The sequence below is a fragment of the Cephus cinctus genome, unplaced genomic scaffold (assembly GCF_000341935.2).
Source record: "Cephus cinctus unplaced genomic scaffold, Ccin1 Ccin1_scaffold0330, whole genome shotgun sequence".
NCBI lineage: Eukaryota > Metazoa > Arthropoda > Insecta > Hymenoptera > Cephidae > Cephus > Cephus cinctus.
The window spans coordinates 3,625,134-3,643,238 of record NW_014333027.1 but is presented as its reverse complement, the minus strand read 5'-3'; the positions used below and the strand labels follow the sequence as shown (position 1 = coordinate 3,643,238).

The window sequence follows — 18,105 nt, the reverse complement described above, 5'->3', positions numbered from 1 at the left end:
ATTAGTTATACCGAGTGTGCAGTTTTACCAAGGAACATAGTAATTTTTTTTAGGCTCAGGTTAGTTTGTCGTAAAATGTACTACGTTCGATAGTAGATTCCACTCTAATGTGAGTATAATCCGCGTTGCTATAAAAAACCTAGTAAAGTAGAATATAATTTTCTCGTTAAATTTACTGCAACATCTAATTGATGGATTCTCAAATGAAATTTCCATAAACCTGCTTCTAAACACGAATTCTCACGCGACAGACGTATATGCTTTTCAAAACTCTGAAGAAATCTTTTCAATCTTACATTTTATTTTGTCTTGAAAATTACTCTGACTGCCATGGGCAACATCGATCGAACATTTTTCAAGATTTGTTTTGATATGCCGTGTCAGCTAATCAAAAATGGCTTTTAATTGCCATGCTTTTCGATAAGCTTTGTGTAGGTTACTTTGACGGGAGCGTAATCGTGTGGAATTTTAATGTTGACTCCGTAGTCCATCCTCCTTGACAGTTTACGGTTAAAGCACGTTTCCTTCGGCACGCTCCTGCTTCTCACACTTGGCTTGATTTATGCTCCCCTAACGACATCTCGATGATCTTCGCCTCTTAGCAACTAACTCCACTAGCCTGCCGTTCACTTCTCGTTTTACCTCATGAGTCGTTTTTATTAGCTCATCTTTTCTACCGTTAGTCACAATTTAATGCTACCCTGTACAAGTATCCTACATTTTTTTTTGTCTGACACGCGTAGTATTATATAATCATTCTGCAGCAATGAATTTGTTCCAAATAAAAGAAAGTGTCTATCTCCTCTCGTTAAACCAATGATTAAAACAAGTTAGTTTTGTATCCGCGTTCAATAACTTGCACGTACACTGTTATTGGTTATGCTTAACGTTTCGTGGAAGTACCCATAATACTTTTGCTCGGCACTACCTAAACTTTAAACGTAAATGTCTACAGGATAAGAATAACATGATTTTATAAATTAATAATACGAGGTGATGGTGCACTTTGAATATTTTTTTTTCCACGTGTTATTAAAAACACGTAATAATTGTGCGCTTCATATTTTCATGCGTGCAGCAATTCTTAGAGTTGTAATGATAAGGCTTAGGAATGCATAAGTTTAATACTCGTGTAAAGGGCATAAAAATTGAAAAATCTTCAATGCTTCACCGCACGTTAACGTGTATTGGTACGTTCGGACGTTTTCTAGTCACCCAAAGATGCATTTGGTAATTTAGTGTTGGGTATTGCTGTTTTTATCAAACGGCAAATAAGATCATGGAACAGTAACTTCGATTATACTTAGCTCAAAGTCATCATTCGAGACCAATCGAATGGCAAAATACATTTAATCAGTGACGATTAATAAAGAAACTAATCAGTGCATAAGCATATGTATTCTAATACTAGTTAGTAATTATCACGTGTCTAAGTTATTAATCACAGATACATGGACTTTTTTATAATTTCAAATGTATAAATCCAAAATTACTATGAGAACATCGAACGAGACTCTCAGCTAATCCTTAAATTACGGTTTCGTTCATATCAGGGTTTTGCAGCATAGATTTGTTCGAACAGAGTTTGATGGGTTCCTTTATCCAGCATCAATCAATTAGCAGTGGTTTGATTTGATTAGTAGAAATCTGGCAAGAAATTATTAATTTAACTTATTCCTATTTCATATTTTAGAAATAGTCATAATTACCAACTTGAAAAGGTTTAAAGACTATTTATAGGGCAAAATGGTTATTTCGGATCAGCTCCTTAATTCGGATTTAAAAAAAATTCAATTGCCTACCAAGCCATCGTGTTGCTACACTGACGGCTGAAGACTGTGGTGAAAAAAAAAAGATACATTTACGGATGATTCAGTTGGCTTGGAAGGAAATTGAATTTTTTAAATCCAAATTAGAGAACTAAGCGGAAATAGGCACTTTACCCAATGTATGATCTTACGTAAGTAAATATATTGACAGTGTCAGTTAACATAGTTGATAATTGTAGATAATTGAAATCCCATGTATACCGAACATATATACACTTCTTTTTATTGTACCGAGAATAGACTGATAACGTTTGATTGTACTAAGACCCATAACACATTCTCATTCGGATAAGTTTCCTGGAATTTATGATTAATAATTAAGTATTTACACAGCGTCAGTACACGTCGCCTAGCTAACAATGTTTATGGTGCTTTTTTTTTCTCATATCTAAGGACCAACAAATATCTTTTTATCATGCCAAAAGGAAAAAAGCATTAAGAAGAAAAATAATTATGCAGTTTGCCTTCCCATGCCACGATTACTCTCGCAGATTTATCGTGCGCTTTATTGGTAACCTAATTTAGAAGTTGAAAAGTACCTTGAATCCTTCTATCGGATTTATAACCGAGTCCAGTGCGCATGAGCACATTGCGCCATTCTGGGTGCGGTATTGTGAGCTACCATTCTTGAGAAAACAATATTTTCTTAGCAGACAGGTTATTTCGTTCATTTATCTTGATTGTTATCGTGCTCATAACAACCCTTTACTTTCATTTAGCTTGTTGGAACTTTGGACAGCGGGATGAAAAACCCTTTCGAAAATAGTAAGTCTAAACTTTCAGACGTTCTATTCACGTCGTCCACTAACTTTGCTTCTTTTAATTAATTGTCAGCATTCGGCATCTTTATTGCAAACGCCACGAGTCACTTTGGTGCGAAACAATTTAAAAAATACGTAGATCATATATTTAATATATTCTGGTCCATATTTATATACAGTTCTGGTACCCATGACGCTCTAAGTTTTTCTGTCTCCCCTACAATCCTACTGTTGAAGATTGTATCGTTGAAAAATTCCGATTCGTCTCTGTGCACCTCAAATAATATTACAGGTACGAACAGGATTTTTGTTTGAGGTTCGATTATATCTAACAAAGCAAATAAACGTGATTCCCCAGTATCCCCGCGTCAAGCTGCCATTTCGTAACTGGTATTCTTTGTCGTGGTATTATGGCCTTGGCACGTAGGGACGGCAAAAACGAGTTCTAACGGGTTTTCACGAGAGTCGAACGACCGACCGCTTTATTCCACCTTATGAGATTCCTTTACTTTTTTTTGTTTTCAAGACTTTTCATGCAGTACCGTCGCTCACTAAACAATCAGTGAAACTTACCGAAATCTTGCGGACTGACAATACGAGCGTCACGACGTCACACGTCATCCATGTTTACCGTGAGTCGTGACTTTTAATTACATTACACGATTGAAATACCACGGACAGTATTTCTCATCATTATCTTGATCATGAATTAATGCCCCTTTCGCATGTCACTCAGGATCGTAGTTACCTAGCATTGATTTACCACTTTGTGGAGTTTATCGTGTCTCGCTGTATATATTCGACGAAGATGTTTTCTTCTTCAATTCTCCAACGTCATTCTACTCCAATTGCAGTACGTCAACTAAGTAATTGTGAGATTACTTGTTAGCGAGTGCAATGTCTCTGCCTCTGTCATTTTCTCTGTTACTCGTTCGATAGCATCTCTCCCACGTTGCCTGAGGCTTCTCTCGAGATTACCGAAGGACTATCGCAGCCTGTGTCGATGGTTGAGAGCCGTGCCCCGTCTATTTTTAATTTTATCAATAACAATATCTCAAGGCAATGGCCCATAATGCACTGGCATTTACGGCTCCAGGGCCCTCGTAGCATTTCTTCAATAAAATATTTTAATGCCGCCACTACATTGGTTATTATGTGGGCTTAGCGTCGCGTTACACTACGCTCCGTATATATACCTTTTCTCATTGCTTGACTCTCCTTCCAATCTGTGTAGTTTTCAAAGAGAAACCATTCACGCGTTTTCTTTTCGTATGCTGCTTGAACGATTTCACGGGCAAATAGGAATTTAACAATTTCTTAACTTTAATTTGTTTCATTCTTGCCAAGTGAAATTAGTGTTTTTACTTTAATCTCGAGTCCAAATGGATTTACGTGTCCAAAACAGAAATGGGATGTCGAGAGAATTATGCTGGCTGAATTGTAGGACGGCACAAGCTGCTACACTCCGTGCACCCTAACCTCATGAACGTTCAATCATATTCTCCTTTCCAGCTTTCGCGGACTACTTTCTTGGCAAAGTGTGTTTGCGCAAGAAACCAAGACACGGATTCCCAATTCCGCGCTCGCCAATGGTATTGCGACCAATTGCGTATTACTGCATATAATTTGGAAAATGGAAAATCGCTAAAATTTCGTGGACTTTGAGTATGCGATATCGTAAGGTGGTAGCTCGCAATTAATTACTCGTTGGGGTTTGTCGAGGAATTAATTCTCCATTCACCTCGTAACGCATCGTAATACCGAGCACGTGAGCTCATCTCCCCCAATATGGGATCCGCTCAATCGGTACGGCGCAATCTATAAGAGCGGTAATTGCCAATCTGCAATAAATATCCCTCGGCTATAATTTCATTGTTTTAACGAAGCCTCCGACTACCTTTCGAGCCGATTGGACGATGTGTAGATAGGTAGAATGTGTATCGGTATAGACGAAGGATGGCTGCGCCCCTGCGCAGATGCGCACGCGTATGTACGATCGACTATATGTGGTGATACAGTGGTTATATAATAGATACGTGCCACTTGCATCAACACTATAGCGAACAAAATATTGTACTTCCTTTTATATATAATCAAATTTCGTTGAATTTTATTATGTTCCGCAGTAACTCGGGAATATACTGACAATGGAATTTATCCTATCAGGAAACGTTGGATATTTTACAATGGAATTCGATGCAAAGTTACAAGTGAAATTATTGCGGTCTATAAAAAATGTATTGCGCTATAGTCGACATGAAGTAAAAGTCAAATGATTATATCTATACAATGTTGGAAATAATTCGTGTTAAATGTGTAAATTTGTCGCGTGTAAAATTTTTTTCTTAACATTAATCCTTATTTAAACTTCTATCCGAAACGAATGTCAGCAATTAAAACGGGACGAAAATATGAAAATATGAAATATATGACGAAATTTCAAATTAAAAATGACCAACTAATAATCTTGCGCGGAACACTTGGGGTGTGCTATTTTGACATTATAATGACGTTTCTCTATCCTTTGAATAATCCACTGTAGTCAGATTAACACAAAGGTCTATGAGGTTTAATTCAGTGTATTATTGACGACTTATTTTGAAAGGCTGCATGTAAATGGCTGTTTCCCTTTTGCCATGATCTGATTGGCTACTCTATTGGACCAGATCAAGCACGAGCGTAGTTATACATGCGAATATACATGCAGTAAATGTATACCACTGCCGAGATTTTGCCAACCTTATCCGTTAGTCATTTAACACTTATTCTCTGATATATTATTATAATGTAGAAATCTCCAACGTGTGTTATATATTACAGAAACTAAATGTAACGTTTAGTGTTAAATGTCTGATATATCTCCTTCATTAACCCGTGACGTTAAAGTTTTATGTTGAATCAGCATACATTATACAATACATATACAATGGACTGGGGCATGCCAAAAATGTTAAAATTAACATTTTTTTTTTCTAGCCGCTTATAGAAAAAATTCATTTGCAGTCGGTTCAAATGTGTGTAATAACATAATTCTTTTTATATTTTGAAACTAATCAAATTAAAAATACTCAATATTACTTTGAGAATTCTCACCTAAAAATAAATATACAAGGCGAGTACGTACTAATGGGTATAAGCTTTTAGTTAACGTCTATAAATACATATCTGAGATTCACAACCTAACGGTGGTAGTTAACATCATTGAGTTAAGTTGTAATTAAAGCACGTGCTACATTTTTTTCAGAGACTACGTATAACACTCAAAACTATATGCAACAGAAAATCAGAGAATGCACACTGACATTGATATGATAATATTCCAATTACATTTAATTGGAAATGTAATCAACTCCGCACTGCTCGAAACTACGTCGCATGATTCTCGCTTCGTTCAAAGTAGCCTGAAAAGAGTGTAGGGCTCTTGGCGGGATAGAAAAATGACCGAGTGAATAGCTGCCGTTGATTAAACAAAAATATAATGATTATGACCACCGTAGGTTTTGTAGGTGCTTCACATAGTACAATATTTGAACAGTTATTAACGAATTGTTGTACAAACGATGGGAAAGCTTTTCGATATCTATATAGTAATATTTGTATGAACATACTAAAAAATATTTAAAATTATTATTCCAGTAATATTTACAATCATATTTTATGCTTGATGACGCAGGAAAATGGCCGTACTTCTTGAATAATAACATCCGAAATGTCTCACATCACTTATGACATAGGAGCACACTAAATTGATACAGAATGCAAATATATTTCTTATTGGAGAAATATTTTTTTTATTTTTGTAAAAAAAATTCTGTCCGTGTGTACATGATTTATAATACAGTCGAGCAATCGTCACGACCCTAATTAGCTCTTGTTTTTGTCGCAAATTGAATTATGGAACTGTATTAAATGATCAACGGAACCAAAAGCTAAGAAATTTTTTTAAAATATTTAAATTTCAAGGGTAGATCGTAAATTCCATTTTTATTTGCTAAAATGTGAGGACGCAGTGAAGAGCGAGCATGCCTCTTAGCAGTGTTGTCGTTTGTTTCTACATCTTTTGACACGTGTTTCGCATTACAAGTGTTTTTGACTTTCTTTTCTTTTTCTTTTTCTTTTCCTTTTCCTTTTTATTAGAGATAATCGTTTTCAACGGATCGGTCCACAACGCGGGTGTTCCTAAACGCATATTCTTGTTTGACGAAATTTACCTCGGAAAAGATTTCAGGTATATAATTTATTATTAATTAGCCAGCTCATGTATATATATATATATATATATATATATATATATTATATATAATAAATATCATTAGCACGAAAATAACCTCAAGTCTATTATAAATTGTTGAGTGCGCGTGTTTACTTCTAATTAAGAGGAGGATTTGTCGAGTTGCGATGTAGCTGGTACCGTTGACGGATTCATTTTCCTTTTAATCGCTACGAAGGGATCACTCTACGCTAATGAAACTTCGTTATCTCGTTGCTTCATCAAATTTTCATTAATTAGCCACTGTGCGCAGCCTTCTAAATCCACCCAAGACTTACCAAAGCTATACTGCTGGTTCGCTTCCATCTTTGGCAAGCTCTTGCTAATCCAAAATAAAAATGACAGAAAGAGAAAGAAAGTACGAAATATCGGTATTTAAAATTTGAGCAGTCAAAATATCCACTAGTATATCGTTACTCAGCCCCGTATCACGTATCATACTTACAGGTTACGTCCCTGTTTTACGACCCTGTTTTATCTACCGTGTAAAACTTCATCCACTATCTCGTGTTTTACGGCCATTCTATTTTGTTGTTCATGTTGAAACCTTTAAGGATCAGCAGTACTTTCGACTTTTTGAACACTTTATTCAGCTTATTTTTTTTCTTAACTTTTCTTTAGTTCCAACGTTGCCTTACGATGGATCTAAAACATTGAATACCTATTGTGTCACAACCAGTCGGTAATATGATGAGGTTTATGAAAAAAGATCTATAAACAAAACATCCAGTGGCAAGCAATTCAGTTGGGGGTGCGCGCGCGCGCGTCTATGTATTCGTGTGTACGCACGTATGTAAAGGATACTTACAGGCACCTACAAATCATACCAACAATGGTTCTTTTATAAATTACACAGCTCTCAAATATACATATACGTTGCTACATTCAATTCTTCGCTATATTTTATTAGTACCTTTTGTATGTAATTTAATTCTGTTTACTCTATATTTTGTTATTACTCGATCGATCATTAGAACTCTTGATTGCATTCTCCTACGCTAATTATATGGTAGACGTAGACATGGATACTCGATGTATCGATCCTCCGTTCGACCTTGAGTTTATCGACATCGCTAGACTCAATAACGTACCCTAATTATATAGATACATACGTAGGAACGGCTTGAAAAGAGTTTTTACATATTAACGGTAATGAAGACTGAGAAATCGTCATCAAGCAGTCTCTTTGCGATGATACCTATAATTTTAGCGTGGTCGGGCCGGCACGTGCCGCAGACCCGTTGCCAGCGAACTGCTGTCCTCCTTAACCTTCCAGTAGACTCTATGACCAGGCGGAGATCTGTCACGTATAAATAAAGAATGCTTTAAAAATTAACCTTCCAGTGGTGCACTGTTTTCTTTCTCTAAGACATGTATTCCTATCGCGTCTGTCACGCCGGACGCTACCGCTGGAACATTAACGGCTTGCTTTCACATGCAGATTTATAATGTTGATAATCGATGAGCCTACATCATTTTACTGCAATCACTAATTAGTGGGAGACCGATTGCCATTTTCATCGTATGATTATACTGTTTCCTAGTGCTCATATTTTTAATCGTGTCATCGCAATATGTGGTGTTCCCGTTTTTTGTTGTGTAATAAATTTTCCGAATTAGCAAAAAGACGATAAAATGCTAATACCACAACTTGTGAAACCAATTAATAATTCTGCAAGTCATTGTTTATGTTAACTAAATATAATTAACTTTGCTTTACGCCATCGTCTCAACTTCTCCTACAGGCCCCCCCCCCTGCCCTCTTCTGTTGTTAATTTAGCGAAGTTCATCGATATCCGTGCTATTAAACTTTACGTACAAGTTTCTAGTCATTCGCTCAGCTCTCGGTCTTGCAATCCTTTTACAAGAGACTCCGCATCGATCGCTACGGGCACCACCCAGTGGGGTGCGCGGTCGTATTTACCTCCAGCAATTTTCACGATTCAAACTGGATTATGAAATGTACGCAAGAGCGAAATCGAAGTTGAATTTAAAACAAAACTCGTAGCGAGAGGTAGAAGGAAGAGCGATGGTGTAAAACAGAAACGTGAGCGACAAAGAAGGAGAATGGAAGAAGGGAATGCCGATAAACCGAGCGGCCGCAGAAGTCCGGGAACGGCGGCGGAATAATCCGGTAACCATCCAAATAATATTTCCTCGGAAAGTAACTTTTCCAACAGAACTTTTAACGAGATGGAGAAATAACTTTAGTTTCCACCGAAAGAAAGATGGCGCATTTTCAACCACCTTCTCGCTCAGTACGAGCAGGTTAGCTATACCTATGCTCTCTATATGCATTCATCTAGATCCCTACCATCTCTATATGTCTCTACAAGGTCGTAACATAAAAAGTTAGGTTGGGTTGTTCAGTTCGTACAGTCCTGTGATAAAGTCGAGCGTAGCAGGGCACAAGGCCAGAAATTAATACATTAAAAATTAAATGTTACGTAACATCGAATCGCAAATACGACAAATGAGATGCCCCACTTGTCTTGGCGTAACCTCGGATTAGCTTGTTCGCTCCGGAGATAAGGAAGGGAGTTGCCAGTAGACGAGAAACACTAAGAGAGGTTGTGACCTCCACTTTCCGTCGCGTAAAGTGAAAATACGGTTACGTCTGCAATCCTCTTAGCGGCTATAGCGACCTGTCATCGTTAACGTTATCTTACTCACGCACCGCATGAGATTTCACTTGTGTGCAACACTGCAACCCTTTGCAACGGTACAAGCAAAGCGACTATACCGGGAAACTATCCTCCCTGAAACTGCCTGATCGTAGCCAATAACTGCAAGTACTTCTGTTGCCATTCTGCACTTCCCTTGTAGCATTATAACGTCTTGTCTCTATAGTCTTATGGCGCTAGGTTTTTACTGATGCGTCAGATTTTCTTATTACTCTCGTAACGACCCTAGTCAAGATATTTAAATGTCAGAGATATCTCGGAACAGTCGCGTAAATTTCTAGCGTACTAAAAGAAAAAAGAAAAAAAGAAAAAAAACAGAATGGGAAAAGGTCCAATCAAATACTGAACTCAATTGTTTATTAATAAGTCTTTGTATTGATATTCTTGTCTCGCGGAAATCTTGTTACAATCCCTTGCTCAAGTTGCTCCATGCGGACGATCTCATACTTTCGTAAGGGACATTTTTGCAGAAAGATTTAAAATCTTTGAAAAGTATTGGACAGTCCACGATAGCACGATTTGATCAGGATCGTAATGAGACTTCAGGGACGTGAGAATTAATGCAAAGACCTGACTAATAGTCAATTGAGCTGATTAATAGTACCTGCTCGAGACCTTTTTCCAATTTTCTTTTCCTACGCGGCATTTGTACCTGAGACTGTTCTGAGACATCCCTGATATTTTCGAATTTTTTACTCGGCTATGCACGTGAGAGAAAGAGGAGGAACGTACACATATGGCACTCGGCTTGTGCATATGCATGTACGTAGCGTGCAATAGCAAGAATACGCTATCTCTGTTATCGACAGAACAATTGATGCCGCACGTCGTACATATTGAATCGTTTAAACAACTTCAATAACTAGTTCAAAAGCTTTCCGTAGAAATTCAATTATCAAATACTTTTTCAATTTTACCGCAGTACCTATTCGTAATCGTTAAATCGAAGTGAAGGAGCTGCTCTGGAAAAGCGAAATAATTGAAATGAAAATCCGAATAAAAATGAGAGTTAGGTTTTTAATGATTTCTAACGGTGTCACGTCCATCATTTATTTCGTTTCCTATTACATTAGTCGCGGCGAGCAAGCATGACGGTTAGTATGTAAATATTATTATGCGTACGGACAATACACAAGGAAAGGTGCACCCAGCACGCACCAGCGACCGGCTTAATTGATTCAATCAGTTTTCCTTACTACCTGCGATGCTCGAAGTTCATAAACAGTCCAAAAACATTAACTGCTGAAACTCGAGATTTATGCAAATATACATTAGCTATCGGCAGCCCCGGAGCGGCTTGTCCATTCTCCGTATCAATTTCGCAAATGGTCAGCGCGCACCCTCTCGGTCAAAGCGAGAACCACCTGAGAAGTCATTTCGTATTGAAGGAAGTGCGCGGAGGCGTAACAGCTTAAACGTCATGCGAATCAAATTGACATTCATTATCCTAGGGTCTTCTTCGATACTTTCATCTCACTCTTTGACATGATTTTTTTATTGTTTTTCATACCACTGTCATTGTATTTCTTACAACGTACACGATATTCTAATTATTTCTGTTTAATAAAAATTGTTTTTATTCCAATTAATGTAACGAGCGAACTACTTCTCTAATAGCAATTAGAAGATAGCTCTGATATTCTGACTCGGTAAATTTTTTTTTTAAAGGCTTTTGAAATATATACAAATTTTCCGGGTATAACATTTTAGTAATAAAGAAGTTCCCTGATGTTATTTTTTTTCCCCCACTTCCCGCCCATTTCTCCTGTACACAGTCAGTCTCTTTCCTGTAATACCTTCTATTACCATATCTCTTGAGCTCGCACATACCGGCGCTAGGCACGTGTAATATATTCCGTTTTCTTCTATCACCTGCTCGAGGAATTCCTGATTGTGTTTCCTGAGGCGCTGCACTACGATACGACGTGTTCCCACCGTGTTTCGTCGATGTTGAAACCAACGAGTCACGGCCTCCTTTCCTCTAATGCCAGCAATACTTGAAGTTCTGTGTACACGAGGATGACGAGTCTTGCTGATGAGTCAACTAGCGATAAATGTTTCTACGATGATCGTTGACCGATCTTCATGTTTCTTCGCCTTTTCACTCTTTCACTTTAGAAATCTTTAATAACAGTTACATTGTCTCGTCATCAAACACACGCTAGTTGCCCATCAGTCGCACTGCTACAGCGACGATGTAAAATTAATCGCGACGAAAAATCGTTTCGTGTCATTATTTCACGTGACATTACACGCGACTTATACTTAGTGAAAATAATTCAATTTTTTTCATCATGCTAATTCTAATTTAGCAGCATTGCACAAAGTATAAGGAATATCTACAGATCGCACCGTAAAATATATAGCCGCCATTATTGCGTCCGTTATTAATTAGCTCCGCGGAATTTCGAAACATTCCATGAAATAAATTGGTAGAAAAATTATAGGAGAATGTGAGCAATGCGTGGAGCACGAGGAACATGGCGAGGAAAGAAGGGGGGGGAGGCCGGGCGTGGAGAGAGGGACGGAGAAAAGAGGAGAACTCGATCAATAGGTACTCGGGGGCCTTCAAAGGAAAATTCCTGACGCTATTAAATCCAATTTAAAAACTTTTACCCCTCCCCCCCTCTCTTTTCTCCCACCATTCCTCGGTCTACCCTCCTCCTCCTCCTCCTCCTCCTCCTCCTCTACATCCTCAGCGCCCCCTTGTCCTTCCTTCCCTCCACACCACTCTTCAGCTCCCTCGCTATCCAGCAGTAAATTTATTTTCTTTTGCTCCCCCGTGAAAGAGGGAATAAATTGCTAAAAGGATTTTGAACAATATAATGCTATCTATCATCTACGTGGGTCGAGGGTGAATTCTTTGATTCGACTTTCTTTTTTCTCCTTTCTCTTCCCATCTCACCCTCTCGCCAACTCTTCGCATTCATTCTTGACGTTCCTCTCACGTCCGTCTATCTGCTATCTCCTACTTGTATACCCATATCCTTGTATTCATATGGCATATCTATAGTAGGTTGCTATTCTACTTACGAGTTTGTACCTAACTATAGAGCACAGAGTATATATTATATGTTCGAAATCGCAATAAGCTTTGGAAATTCCATGGATACCGGAAATTCCGTTGTCGATCGTTAGGCTAGGTTACAATATGCAGCAGACTGCTGCCGCGAGTGGACCTGTGTCTAATGGAGAACTATGACCTTTCTGTTGCAGACATTCCACACGCCCAGTTTTGGAGACGAGGATTTCGACATCCCGGCCATTCATCCTCATCCACATCAGCAGCACCAACAACATCAGCAGCAACATCATCAACAGCACGATCAGATGCACACGTATCAATCGCAGGTGAACTAACTGTCTTACTTCGATCATCGAATACCTTTATCCTTACGAAGTGACCTGCGCGCGCGCGCGCGCGCGCCCGCAAATGTAAAAGAAAAGAGGAATTCCATCCCGGGTCGCATAATCGACATTTTTACTTGGGATGTAATTACATGAGGAGAATTTTAATGACGGCGATGATGAGAGAACGATAGCAAGCTCAGTTAATGATGTTAGACGGATTTGACGGAAGTGGGAATAAAAACAGTGGCGGAGGCACTTCCTTCCGAGTAGGGAAAGAACGTGATGGGTGAGGGCGCGCAAGGAGCGGTACGTACGGTGATCTGGCCTCTAAAAATAACCGCGCATGAATAATGCCCGAACGCGGAAGTTGTTAAATAGTTAATACATCATCCTGACGTGTACCATTTTAATGCGCCGTGAAACCCGACAAGGACGTATTCCCAAGTCAAATATTGTGGAATGTACCGCGGAGGCAGATGTTGTCTGTTACGATTCTCCGAATGTCGATCTGCAGGAGTTGTTGCTGCGTCGAGACGGCGCACCTCGGATTTTTTACTCAATTCACGGATCTCTTTTGTTCCAGATGATGCAAGGAAATGGCATGCAGCAATCTCCAGACGGGCTGAGTCTTGATCCTGGCGGATACCAACAGCCACTTTACATGCAACAGGAGCATCCCATGCAGCCCATCAATGTCAGGTGCGCATTTCTATCGGTAGAATTCGGTCAGAATTATTGACTTTTTTAAACCGGCAATTACTGTCGATCCTTGAAACATTTACAACCTAATCTAACCTTAATTGAACAAGCAGCAGCAACTTAAGGATCCTTAATGATTCGTTTCGAATTATCGAGAAAATAATTATAGTGGTCTATCCACATTAAATCCATATTCCCGAAATTTTAATTGTGAATCGTAAAGAGATTCGTGGAAATCATTGTGATACGACGACTAGGTATAGAGTACATTCCAAAATTCGCTGCCAGTATCAAGAACATCAATTACGTCTTTTCATAATTTTGTAAACCATGGAATCTTAAAATTCTCAACGAAAATTTAAAATCTCTGTATGTACCCACGAAAATTTCGACATCTCGTCGACTTTACTTACCCAGTGAGCATTTGCTCCATATCTCGAAATATTAAGATAACAAAAAAAAATTCAAAAATATCCTACCGTTTGCCATGTAATAATTATATGTCACGAAAAAAAGACTGTAAGTATCTGATTTCATGATATAAGAATTAGATACTCCGTCACGCAGAAGGCACGTAGGAAACACTCGAAGCGGATGCGCACACATCGATGGAACTGCTGTATCAATAATAGAAACGAACCACACGATGTTTCTATATGAATAACCTTGATTCGTGTATTTTGAGACTCGTACACAGCATATTAAATTTTATGTCCGAATACCCGATCCGTAAATTTCAATTTAGGTTACCTACTTTTCTACAATTCCACGCGATGACAACGATCTTATATGGAAAATTCATTAACTCCACAATCCTACGAGTGTAAATGTGAGAATAACAAAATATAAATAGAGAGTATGCATAAATACTTAGTCGATTTGTACTATGCTAATAATACAGCACAGACTCGCCCGATATTATTTTTCTCCGGTTCCGATGACTTAATGCCGTTTTATTTTAGGACACGTTTCTTGTTCGCTTATGCAATCACGCATAGTTTTTTTGTCCTAACTCTTGCGTGTAAATATGAGAATACACGCTTTGGATCTGCAGGTGCAAGTTAAATGGACACATACGTACCTGCTGTGTTTACTCCTCGCGTGACTGGTGTCAGTGGCCGCCGACGCGACCATCACATGTCGGTGCAAAGAATCTAATTTTTTTTTTCCACTCGATATTTATAAGAAAATTCCTCATTCTACTCCACTCCTATTACTAATTCTGCGATTCGTTGAACCTTCGAAAGTTATTTACATTTAATTACATGTAGGTAATTGTTTGATCAAATTTCTTGTGTAATTCAATATCGAAAATTTCTACATAACAAATTAGTAACCAAACTAAAATTGATTAAGGACAAGTCATAACGTCACGCAATTATAGGACTAGACTTTGATTACTTATTCACATAAATTGCAAAGCACTTAAACGTATAGAAAATTGGACAAACTCCGCAAAAAAATTGCGCTAATCCAGAAGTCAGTTATTTACTTATTTATTTTCTAATATTTTATTATTATTTATTATAATTATACAGTCTACGAACTCGACTTATACTGCTCTAGATGCACTAGGCGCATACTTGAAAAAAAATATAAAATACTTATATCACGAGATCTTTATTTTTGAGCGAAACAATGGAAGCAGAGGAAGGCGTGGATGAAAATGGTAATGGTAATGGTAATGGTTTCGGTAATGGCTTTAGTAATGTTAGCGAAGGTATATGGTAGGCGAAGGAAATGTAAAAGATATAAAAGGTGGAAAATGAAAAAAAAGGAGTAATACGAGGGTGTAGAGAAGTTCGAGGGGATGAGACTGATGTAGAGTAGGCCGTAAATCGTCCTCCGCTGACGCAGCGCCGGCCATATCTCAAAAGTTATCCAATTTGTGTTAAAATAGCATTCAGCCACTAGATACTGGCAACCCTCTCGCAGTCGCCAACCATCGTCTTTCTCTGAACCGCAACCTGTCCCGAAGTATTTCCGAATCTCTCGAAAACCGCGCACCGAATTATAAGCTCAAAAGGGTGCGCCATTTAGAGTTTTAACAAGGCAGTAAGAAGAGGGTTCGCCTCGATATTTCGGTACCCTTTGCACTCGAGGTGGGACATCTTTTATTTTGTGTTTCTCTCTCTCTTTCTCCACTCTCAACAAAACAATGATCCTGGCTCCCGAACACGAGTCGAGTTTCTTCTCGGAATGCTGACCTGAGAGAAATACTTCGTTAGCCCCATCCAGAGCTCTCTTCCTAGAATATTGAATATCAATTAAGGTCACGAAAGGGCCTAAACCATAAATCAGCGGTTGTCGTCCTTGAATGCAACCCGAATGAATTAACCAAAATCTTTGTTCTGATAATAAACTGAAAATGGATGATTAGATTTTTCGTTTGATTTCAGCTCAGCATATAGCAGTCCCCAGGGTAATTACTCGACTATAACGTCACCGGGTCAGCAACATCCTGGGCAGCAGCTGCTTCTGCTTCAGCAACACCCACATCAACAACAGCAACAACAGCAGCAACAACAACAGCAGCAGCAGCAGCAACAGCAGCAACATCAGCAACAGGTGCAAATGCAACAACACATACAGTACATGCACCCCCAGCAACAGATGCAGCAACAGCAGCAACAGCAGATGCAGTATCGGAGTCCGACAGGAGGTAGTCCACCTGCTATCCAACCAAATGCCATTCCGGAGAATAACAACACTACCACCAGCGAGGATAGTGATGACAGTACTCCACACTCCGCGATGGTGAGTTCAGTCAGACTTTGATAAACTGATAAATTTACTCCTTACACTAAACTTCTTTTCTTTTCCCAGTTCCTCATCATCATTTTCTATCTGCTTCCTTCCACCTTTATCACTTTGATCGATTTTGAAACACGGTTACTCTACGTGACACAAGACTTTCTTTGTGCTACGATTCGTTGCGGACAGTACACTCGATCCTCTTGACGTTCTAATATACAGGAATAGTCATGCTCATCGAAATTAGTTTTTCTTTATTTTACTTTTTTTTTTTTTTTTCCCCCTTTTTTTTTTTTTTTTTTTTTTTTTTTTTTTTACATTTCCACTCGATATTATTAGAGAGTAATGGTACGAAATTTAGAACAAAAGGGCGATATAAGTTATCCATGTGGGACCGCACAGTCATTCTTAACAACGTAGGGATCATGAAAGACAATGCACTTGAGAAAGTGGACCGAGTCCAATAAACACATACGCGTTCACATTTCTAGCACTGTGTGTAAAGCAGGTATAAAGCGCTTGACCTTAACTCCTTACTTGACCGACTGTCGCTATATACGTTTCTTCATATTGCCAGCGCAGCACGCGTGAGCTTAACTTTAGAAAAGAAATGTATAACTCGAATTCGGTTGATTTCATAGCCTTTTGGAAACTCATAGCCACCGTAACTATAATGCGAAACATTATCAGACATTATCAAGATAATATTGTCGAAATCGATACACGGATAATCCATCCGGTCATCGTACTTCCGTGTCTCAAGCAGGGCGCGTTGGTTAATTTTTGTTGATTCTTACGGGAAACAGGAATCGCATGGTTATTGTTTTCAAAAATAGTCAGACTATCTGTTGGTAATACTTTTTTATATAAATAAATACTATGGAAAGCAAATTACGGATAGAGAAGTTTTTTGAAATATTAAAATTTTCGTTGAATCAAGCGAAGCAATTGCTTTTTTTGACTTTTGTCGATATCTTTATTCTAGGTAGTGAGGTGTTAACGGTTGAACATTCGGATACTTGCCGCTCTGGACTGTACACGGCCGGGCATTATAGCTCATAACTCTGCGTCCATTCAATTTACGATAATGAGTAAAAGCGCATGAGAAACGAGAAAACTCAAGCTTTCAAATGGCTACAAAGTTATGTCTCTAAATAAAATATTGAAAGAGTTATCACCGTTTATAAGCCAAAAGTACTTAAAAAATACACGGCTGTACGCATTGCCCTTATTGCCCTTTGCACTTGAACTTTTACAGTTTTCGATACGTTGCATTATGCGCATGCTCCACGCCCTTCGTTAAAAGTCATGCTTTGTCTTTCTCTCACAAATCCTTGCATAAACCTGTATAATTATTTCTTATATATTTCGATATTGTTTACCTTGTAGATTCAATGAATCCTGCACAATAGTGACGTGCGGAAATATATATGTTTTTTATCGATATCTAAAAGCATCATAGCGTACTCTTAGTATTATTTTTATATGATTACATTGCGTTTTCGTTTTCTTCTACACCGAAGAAGAATCATGAACTGATACCAGGCCGTAATTGTAAAATTTAATCAATCAGCATAGGCAAGATTTTTAATTGATAATTAAATATTTGAGAGGTCCTTTATTTTGTAATCTTGATCGAATGTATTTAATGATTAAAATTCTTCTGTATATATCAGTTAACAGCTATCTCACAGAACCGATAATTGCGGTAACAGTGGAAGTATGAAAGACAAAAACTTTTAAGCCACTCAACTCAA

At 38.3% G+C, this 18,105-nt stretch overlaps 1 protein-coding gene across 3 annotated transcripts in view; it reads left to right on the top strand.

The window, feature by feature from the left end:
• The window catches only part of LOC107266921 (TOX high mobility group box family member 3), a 68,376-nt gene that overhangs the window by 36,892 nt on the left and 13,379 nt on the right, over positions 1 to 18,105 (top strand). For all 3 annotated transcript variants that reach the window (XM_015737961.2, XM_015737959.2, XM_015737960.2), the window contains exons 3-5: positions 12,761 to 12,895; positions 13,479 to 13,594; positions 15,994 to 16,351. In XM_015737961.2, the coding sequence (XP_015593447.1) occupies positions 12,761 to 12,895; positions 13,479 to 13,594; positions 15,994 to 16,351 (609 nt within the window). The remainder of the gene's footprint in view (positions 1 to 12,760; positions 12,896 to 13,478; positions 13,595 to 15,993; positions 16,352 to 18,105) is intronic.